Source organism: Eucyclogobius newberryi, unplaced genomic scaffold (assembly GCF_026437365.1).
Source record: "Eucyclogobius newberryi isolate DKJ021-1_F unplaced genomic scaffold, fEucNew1.0.hap1 SCAF_18, whole genome shotgun sequence".
NCBI classification, from domain to species: domain Eukaryota; kingdom Metazoa; phylum Chordata; class Actinopteri; order Gobiiformes; family Gobiidae; genus Eucyclogobius; species Eucyclogobius newberryi.
The window spans coordinates 11,147,509-11,157,272 of NW_027315812.1; the positions used below are offsets into that span (position 1 = coordinate 11,147,509).

At 41.8% G+C, this 9,764-nt stretch overlaps 1 protein-coding gene across 1 annotated transcript in view; it reads left to right on the forward strand.

Moving 5' to 3' along the window:
* Positions 1-368: 368 nt before the first annotated feature.
* The window catches only part of LOC140364950 (mitogen-activated protein kinase kinase kinase 15-like), a 10,679-nt gene continuing 1,283 nt past the window's right edge, over positions 369-9,764 (forward strand). The window contains exons 1-6 of the mRNA XM_072451327.1: positions 369-749; positions 2,891-3,030; positions 6,117-6,140; positions 7,897-8,090; positions 9,044-9,212; positions 9,319-9,425. Coding sequence (XP_072307428.1) covers positions 440-749; positions 2,891-3,030; positions 6,117-6,140; positions 7,897-8,090; positions 9,044-9,212; positions 9,319-9,425 — 944 coding nt within the window. The 5' untranslated portion in view covers positions 369-439. The remainder of the gene's footprint in view (positions 750-2,890; positions 3,031-6,116; positions 6,141-7,896; positions 8,091-9,043; positions 9,213-9,318; positions 9,426-9,764) is intronic.

Here is a 9,764-nt window from a genome sequence, read left to right on the forward strand (position 1 = left end):
CTTATGGTTCCTGTCATCGCTAAACATTAACAAAAGTCTCCTCTTTGCTTGGCACAGGTGATGTACTGGTTGTTGTGGACTCTGGACGGCGACAGGCGTCAACTTTTAAGCCTTTTATGTTTTTACATTTGTGAGGAAATGCAATTAACTTTTCAACAACACATGCACACAGTAAATAAAGTACAGAAACGCGCGACGGAAACGCTCAAAATCAAGTCAAAAAGCCTCCTCACGGCTGCGGCGCGCGGTAATTGGCGCATGATGTGGTTTAATGACGCGTAAACTCTGGCGGACAAACCCAGACGCGCCGCGCTCCTCGTCCCAACTCCAGGATAAAGCAATAGTCGGGAGCGAGGAGAGAACACCAGCAGAAGAAGCAGCAGCGGCAGAAGAAGCGGCAGAAGAAGCAGCAGAAGAAGCAGACCGAGCTTGGCCAGCAATGGAACCCGCGCAGAACTCGCAGGTTTCGGACATGACCGGGCCGGAGCACGGCGCCGGGGGCCCGTGCGCCCTGGACCGCGCCGACGCGTCCAGCCCGTGCGCCGCCGCCGTGGCCAAGCAGCGGTCCCTGCGCGTGGTCTACGTCCTGAACGACGGGATGAAGTCGGCGATGGCCATCAGTCCCGAGTCCGGCGCGCTGCAGTGTCTGCAGAGGGCGTGCGACGCGGAGAGCGCACTGCTGACCACCGTGGCGTTCGGCCGGCTGGACTTCGGGGAGACGTCGGTGCTGGACAGTTTCTACGACGCAGGTTTGTGGGGGGGGTGAAGGACACGGCGGGACAGGGGTTCAGTGTGCGCTGTCACTTTGGACGTCTGGGACAAAGTTTGGGACAAGTTTATTATGTGGGGACGTGCAATAATCGTGCGTAAAATGTCACGTCTGTCCCTGCACTGACAGTGGAAAGTACAGGCTGGAGGTGTGTTGTTAAATGACTTCTTCTACTTCTACTACTTCTCCTATTTCTCCTCACCCAAAGGCTCTGCAATGGCCTATGCATGCATCAAAATGTCTTAAGTTAAGTCCACCACACCACAAACATAAACAATCTACCTGTTCCATATTTCCTCCTTTAAATACTTCCTCTTTTCTTTTCACACACTGCAATTATTCAGGTAATCTAATCTCTGCATTCCAACGAAATGAGACATGTCTTCTTGTCGTACACACAGGAACACAAAGCAGAAGTACTGAGGCGGTGAAGTGCATGTCAAAGTGTAAAAACAGTGGTTACAATCCAAAGCAGCCTCTCTTCATTCAGGTTTATGCTTTCCAGGCTTCTGACAGTGATTGTTGCTGACTCGAATGTAGAGCAATACAAAACGTGCACGCTGGAATCACTTAGAAGTCGCATTTGGAACAAGAATGCACTTAAAAAGGATGATATTACAATTGCTGTTTTGGAGATAATGCAAACGTAGAATATAAAGTGTATCATCTTTAATTAAAACTGCTATAAATGACCTCAAAAAGAGACAGAATTGTGTATTTTTGCCCTTTTGTTGTTATTTTATGGGCTTAACCTGCAACCACGACATTTACAGGCGCATTTCAGCACATTCCTGGCATCCAAACAATGCGTTTTCGTAATTTTAACCACCCTAAGGGCACTTTTTACTCCCTCGAGCTTTTGATTACATAGACAAGGCCCAACACCATCCATAAGAGTGAAAAAACAGTTAGAATGCGCATAAATCTAACTATAGCCTGTCCTGCTGTGACTTGTTTTCTTCGTGTTATAATAAAGCAGACGCCTCGTCACATCGTTAGTGGGAATCACGGAACCAGAGACGGCGTTAAAAGCGTCTTAATCGCCCGCTAAATGTTCTCACTCGAAATGCTGTCAACGCCTTCAATTAACGTGCCCTTTATTCACTTGGATACATTTATATTTAGTAAGTTTGTCGAGGCGTTTGTCGAGGCGTGTGTTGTTGCTGACGGTTGAACAGTAACTTTGACAACAAACCAGAAGAACCTGTTTTATTCCATCCATTTGGTTTCAGTTTTGCAGTCGAGTTGGAAATCGCAGCGTGTTAACTCTATAGTGTGTTTAATTAAGCCTTTTTTTAATCTATTTGTTCCATGGAGACAAAACAGAGGCAGCTGATTTTTGTTGACGGCGCTATTATTTATACGTTGCCCAATTTAATCAAAATCAAACTTGCAGAATTCCTTTTTTTGCTGCACGATGTGAGAGCGATTTGCACTTGAGTGTAACGCAACATGAATCTGATATAAACTCCTCATTATTACACCAGGACTCAAAAAACGATGCTACGCTTTATCGTCTTTACAAAGTGAATTCTGCATTTGACTTTGAACTTTCAATGCCGCCGGGGGGCAACCTGCAAACGGCGAACAGAAACAGTGCCACGCAGAAACCACACTCATTCATCTAGAAGTCCTCGATTAGCACTAGTTGTGTGGAACAGCATCTCTCCTTGGGCAGAGGTGTCCAAACCTTCTTCACCGAGGGCCACATTTTGAAAATTATACAGAGCAGAGGGCCACAAACAACCTGAAAATGTCGAATTATTACTTGTTAAAGGGAATGTTGCGTTTGACATAGTTTTGATGAGCCTCCTTTACCTTTAATAAGACATGGAAAATTAATTTTAGGTTGGTATAACATCACAATGCTTGAATGTTTCCAATTTTACAGCAAAAATACTACTTTTTGTTGTTTGGACCAACAGCAGGAAGCCATAGGGCCAAAAAAAATGAGTCTGCGTGCCACATTTGGCCCTCAGGCCGTAGTTTGGACATGCCTGTTTTTTTTTTTTTTCACGCAAATCACTTTTTCAGCCTGTAAATGGAGACTTCAATCTGCTGTGCACCACAATGTCAAAATACTGAACTGGATGAACTTCGGGGACTCTCTTTTGCTTCCAGACATAGCGGTCGTGGACATGAGCGACGTGTTCCGGCAGCCCTCGCTCTTCTACCACCTGGGCGTGAGGGAGAGCTTCGACATGGCCAACAACGTCATCTTGTACCACGATACCGACCCCGACACGGCGCAGTCACTCAAGGTCGGTCCCGGGGTCGCGGGACGTTTTCTCTGCACGTTGTCTGTGCGCCAGGCATGGGCAAGTCAGGCGTGGGCGTGTCAGGCGTAGTTCGAATTAATGGAGGTGTCGTTTCTACAATGTGTGGATAGGTTGTGTTCAAGTTCAAAAATGCAATGAATTAGCCTCTGTGCAGGACGATACGTGCGCTTGTTGCGCCACGGAAAACCTGTCGCACAGAACTTTTCTCGTCGACATTACGGTAGAGATACGTTTTTACAGTGTAGACGTGATCGTTTGAAATAATCAGGATGGTAATTATGAGCCAAAGAAGTTCTCCTCCTCCTTCTCCTCCTTCTTCTTCCTCTCCTTCTTCTTCTCCTCCTCCTCCTCCTTCTCCTCCTCCTCCTCCTTCTCCTCCTCCTTCTCCTTCTTTTAGTCTCCTACTCCTTATTCTTCTTCTTTGGTGTTTTATGGTGGTTGGTATCCAAGTGATAACTAAAATAATTATAGAGAAAGAGAGAAAGACAGAGAAGGAGAGAGCGGAAGAGAGAGAGATAAAATAAATAAATAAATAAAGGGACTGAACTCGGCCCCACGATCGATCAAGCGCTAATTATCGCCTGTTAGTTTAGAAAATTAAAAGCAAAATCGTTATCTTATGATGTCACATGCAACGATAAGTAGGCCATATATTGATTTATCAGTAATATTGTGAATGTTTTGAAGGTACGCCAAGTATAGCTATTGAGTATATTGCTTATGATGAAAATAATAATAATACTTGACTCTCAAACCATGCTATAGCACATTTCTGTACATACATACTTCCAATACATACTGATTTATTGTCGTCAGAATACTCCAAAAATACTGCAGTGTCCAAACGTCCTCCCCTTTAAATCATCACATTAGTTTGAGCCTTGTGTAAAGTAATTAGGCCCGAGCCCCAGCAGGGCGGAGGGCCTATTGCTCCCGCAATGCTGCCGAAGGCAGCGTTGCAACTGTCTGACCCCGTCGCCCCTGGCAAGTACAGTGAACTAGCCCATGCCGAAGGCATGGATCGTGCATACTTACTCCTGCTATGACAGAAATAGTCAACAAAGAGTGAATTCTGCTTTTTGAGCTCTAATTTGACCCCCTGAACATGCTCAAAAACTCACCAAACTTTGCCCAAAATTCAGAATCGGCGAAAAATGTTATTTTTTCTGGGCCATTTTTTTTTTCGTTAAAAAATGGCGCGACAGCGTCACCGACAAAAGTCATAATACATTGCGCCTGGGAGATTCCCCGGGGTCAACTTTGCCGTAGAGCTACGAAATTTGGGACACGCATTCCTCTCTTGAGGACAAAAAAAAAATGTTATTGTGGCCACGCCCCCAGACTTACCCTATGGCCGCCATCTTCCTTTGAAAATGAAAACAAGCTGAGTTAGCCATTTTGTTCACGTCAAACTTTGACGAACTCCTCCTAGGGCGTTTTGCCCACCAACTTCAAAATCGGCGTACGTCCTCTGGACAAGTGGGGCATCTAAAGTTATCCAAATTTTTGTGATACCTTTTACGGTCTGTGTGCGGCGCAGCCGCAAAGTTGGACCACTTATTTTGGGATATTGCTAATCTAAAAATTGCTCCCATTTGATCAAAACGAGTCCGATTAGGACCAAATTTGAATCAGTTGTTCAACTTTCTAGTTTGGACCAGTTTATGATGACAAAATTGAAATGGCCGCGATAGCGCCCCCTACAGAGTGACCTTTAAATTAACATTGAAGGTCAAAAATTAGTTTTACCAAAATGTTCTAAACTTTACCCAAAATTCTATTTTGGCGTCCCGATCAAAAAAGCCAATCAGACAAATGCCTTAATTTTTACGCCGTAGTCGTAGCGATGACCGAAACATCCCATTTTATCCCTATGGGAAAACCGCAAAATCTCTCAAATATCCACATTTTTATGTTTCACACTTTAACGAAGTCCTCCTAGTGCGTTTTGCCCACCAACCTCAAAATCGGTGTACGTCCTCTAGACAAGTGGGGCATTTAAAGTTATCCAAATTTTAAGGATAGCTTTTACGGTCTCTGTGCGACGGAGCCGCAAACGTTTCCCAGAATTCTGACTATTTGGCCTTCAGAGTGGCCTATAAACAATAGAGTTTTTCCAAATGACATGATATTTTGAACAAAATTCTAATTTGCCATTCTGATCATACAAGTATGAGAGCCAAAGTCATATTTTGTACGGCGTAACCGTAGCGATGACAGAAACATCCCATGTTATCCTTATGGGAAAATCGTAGAATCGCTCAAATCACCACATTTTTACGCTTCACACTGTAACGAACTCCTCCTAGGACGATTGCCCAATCAAGCTCATATTTGGGGAATATCATCTACACAAGCGGGGCATCAAAACTTACCCATATTTTGATTTTAAGTGGTACGGTCTCTGTGCCGTGGAGCTGCAAATATACTGTCACAAATGGGGAAACGCCAAATCTTTGAAATGTTCACATTTACGCTTCACACTTTAACAAACTCCTCCGTGGGCAATAGCTCGATCAAGCTTTACTTTGGGAAATATCATCTACACAAGCGGGGCATCAAAAGTTATCCATATTTATATTCTAAGTGCTACGGTCTCTGTGCGGCGGCGCAGCAAATTTGACTGACACTTGTGTTCATTTGCACTGGATTGGCCATGTCCAATGTGTCGCCGTCTGTCAAGTTCTTTTTTAATTCAACACAATAAGGGGGCCATCTTTATCAAGTCGAAAGTGCAGAGTCGGAAGGCCGGCGGCCCGCGAGGGCCGTTGGATGCCGCTTGCGCCTTTAATTCCTCTTGTTCCTACAAAGACGATGTTCTGTATCATGTGGATTTGCCCAAACATTACAGATAATTTAAATACAAACCAGGTCAAAACCTCTGCATTTTAAATCTTTTTGAGTTTTGGACGACTTGAACTATTTTAACCTCTTTTCGCCGTAGCACGTTTGATATTTCATCCCCACAAAACCAGCCTAAACTATCACCAACAACAGCACGTTTCACCTTGTACCAACGGTGATCAAGCTGAGCGCTCGATAACGTCATGTATGTTATTGTCTTGCAGGACATGGTGGCTCAGAAAAACACAGTAAGTACCCTGTAACTCGTGTGTGGATTTATCGCTCGTCCGTGACACGTCCAGTTGGCGTCTCGCGCACCACGCTCTTTCTCTTTCCAACAACCAAACGCCCACCGCTCTGCTATAATTACTCCTACGGTCCCGCAGTCATCTGATCTTTCTCGCTGTTTCTGTTTGTGTTGGCGGGGCAGGCCTGTCGCACTGTAGGTTTCCCCTGGGTTCAGTTGCCTCCAGAATACAGAGGGTCTGGATTGAGGAATAAAGTAGGTGAAAGTACAAACGGCGCCCGCTCCAGAGCATGTAATAAAGTACTAATGATCGAGAGTGTGAACGGCGGAGGAGTGACTAATGAGCTCGCTAATGGAAGTAAATCAAGTGTGTGCACAACAAGCAAGACAATTGAAAAGTCAAATATGATTGTACTGAGAAGAAGGACTGATGTAGAGGTAAAAAACCAAGTAAAAGATCTGTGAAACAACACCGCACACTTCGTCTTTTGATCAACATAGAACTCTAAAACTCACACAAAACAAAGAAAGTGGCATTAAAATGTCCAAAAACGAGTGCACAGTTTCTGCCCTTCTGTCTAAAAGCCTTCAGTCTTCATTTTGTCAAATGTATTTAAAATGTCTCAATCTACAATAGAAATATGTCGACTCATCAAAAAAATAAAAAAGCGCTGACGACTTGACCACTAAAATAATGCTTAGTTGCAGCAGCTCTACAATAAAGTCAGAAATCTTATGAATGAACCCTAAATGTAGTAACTAGCATCTTATTTTATTTATTTATTTTATTTATTTTATTTATTTTATTTATTTTATTTATTTTATTTATTTTATTTATTTTATTTATTTTATTTATTTTATTTATTTTATTTATTTATTTTATTTTATTTTATTTAATTTTATTTAATTTTATTTAATTTTATTTATTTTATTTATTTTATTTATTTTATTTATTTTATTTATTTTATTTATTTTATTTATTTTATTTATTTTATTTGATAGGGACATATGTTAAATAAAACGTGTGAATTACTGTGTAAAAATGCTAAAATATGCATTGGTTTGACATCAGATCCTGATCTGATCACCACGAGCTGCAGGTCTTTTTTTTGTAATGTAATCCTGTTAATTTACTGGCCAGAGTACGAAAAACCCCGTGTTGAGGGCTGGACGTCTGGGCGATAGCGACAAAAAAGAATAGCTAGATTAATTTATTGGAGTCTCCTGAAAGCAATATTCAGACAGTATTATGTCAATCCAACAGAAACGTGTTAAAACATGACTTTAAACGTGTTGGGCGAGGTTTAATTATTAGATAAATGTGAAAAGTCTGTCAACTCAAACAATTTCCCCCTTTTTTCCACTCAATTTGTAGCATTTTTACAATAAAGTATATACTCATTTTGCATATCTTCAAAACTACATTCACAATATTATATGACAATTTCCACATATTTAGGCTCCAAAATATTTTGAATCTATGTAATGTAGTCAGGACAGCAAAAACAATAGCACATTTTCACAAAGTCCCTTGTTTAGCTCAAATTTAGACTCACACAAAGAAGAATAAATAAGACAAAACATGTATTACTGTAAATATAATCGTACATTTCTGCTGTGTTCTTGCATTTGAGCTTTAAATTACATACTGACATTTTGAAACCTTCATATATTCCTACTTACGACCTTTAACACTACATTTTGCTTTGTTTACTTCCTGTTTGTCCTGCCCTGACTCCCGTCTCTGCCCCCTACAGGCCTCCAGCGGTAACTACTACTTCATCCCGTACATCGTGACTCCGAACCACGAGTACATGTGCTGCGAGAGCGACGCCCAGCGCAGGGCCAGCGAGTACATGCAGCCCAACTGGGACAACCTGCTGGGGCCCCTCTGCGACCCGCTCATCGACCGCTTCACCAGCCTGCTCAAGGACATCCACGTGACGTCATGGTAACGAGCGACGGCGCTAGAACGATCGCGTTAACGGGACAGAACGGGTTTAGGAGGATGTTGAGCTTCATCAGAGGCAGTGTAATGTGTGAAGAGGGTTTGTTTGTGTTGAAAATGACACGTTTCTATAGTTTTAGTTTTATTATTGTGATATTTGAAACTAGTGAATTGAACAGGTTTTTACGATTTTCAAATTTTGACTTAATTTGGTGTATTTATGCCGGTTGTAAATATAAATTATAGTTTTACACCAATCGAGCAGTTATTTGTGGAGATAAGTTGAAAAATCTGTAGAAAATTACAGTAAACGGGACACCACAGGTTTACAGGAAGTGACATCATACTAGGGACACTCATTCCAGATATAAAAAAAAATAAAACTATTCCAGTTATATAAAAAACAATAAATTACAAAATAAACATTAAATGAGTTTTTTCTCAGTGTTTTGTGGGTAATTTTCTCGTGTGATGTCATAAATGTCGGAAGGAAGTGAAATTACAAACCTAACAAAAATTGCTATTCTGGGATGACATTTTTATAATTTTTTAGCACAATTTTAAATAGATAAAACTTAAGGGTATTTTTTTGCTTTGATGATTTAATTTGTAGATGTTGAGAGGTTTCAACTTCCTGTTCATAGGCGACATTTATGAGGGCTTGTCACCTCTTAAAATGTGTAGTATTGTATTAGTGTAGGGTGTAGTGTATATGTACATGAATATTTTTAATAATATGTAAGATCACAAGATTATTTTAGTTTTACAATGATTGTGAGGGAAAAACATCATAATTTAACGATTATTTGCAATTATTGAGGCCGTGACCAATACATTTTCTTTAATTTTTGTTGTCTAACACGATACTGTTTGTGAACGGCTTTACAAAATTGAACTTTTGATATACATATATTAACAACGGCGTTATTGTCATCGTCCGTGCTTCCCGACCTCAGCGCCTCCTTCAAGGACACGCTGCTGAACGACATTCGAAAGGCGCGGGAGAAGTACCAGGGCGAGGAGCTGGCCAAAGAGCTGTCCCGGATCAAACTGAGGATCGACAACACCGAGGTCCTCACGCAGGACATCGTCATGAACCTGCTCTTCTCCTACAGAGACATACAGGTGCCGAGACACACGCCCCCGAGACACGCCCCCGAGACACGCCCCCGAGCATCGCCGCCGCACCCACCACTGCGGTGGCGTGTGTGACGTACGTGTTTCCGTGCAGGACTACGACGCCATGGTGAAGCTGGTGCAGACGCTGGAGATGCTGCCCACGTGTGACTTGGCGACGCAGCCGATGATTCAGTTCCACTACGCGTTTGCGCTCAACAGGTCTGTGCAGTTTGCTTCTCTGACACTTTATAAACCAAACAATTACACACACAGATTCTTAGTCGTGTTGAAAAGGAAAGAACTTTATTACTCATTATTTTGCTGTGTTTTCTGTTAATTTATTGCATATATATTAAATGGTGCGATACCTTGTTAAACGTACATGTATAGGATTTAAATTAAAAAAAAAAAAACATAAGAAAATGGTCTTTACAAGTTACGGAGAATGTACAAGTCATTAGTTAAAGGACTGGAAATTACGTAATAGCAATACTGTATTTTCCGCACTATAAGTGATGATTGAATGATTGAAAATGGACCATTCATTGACAGTGAGCC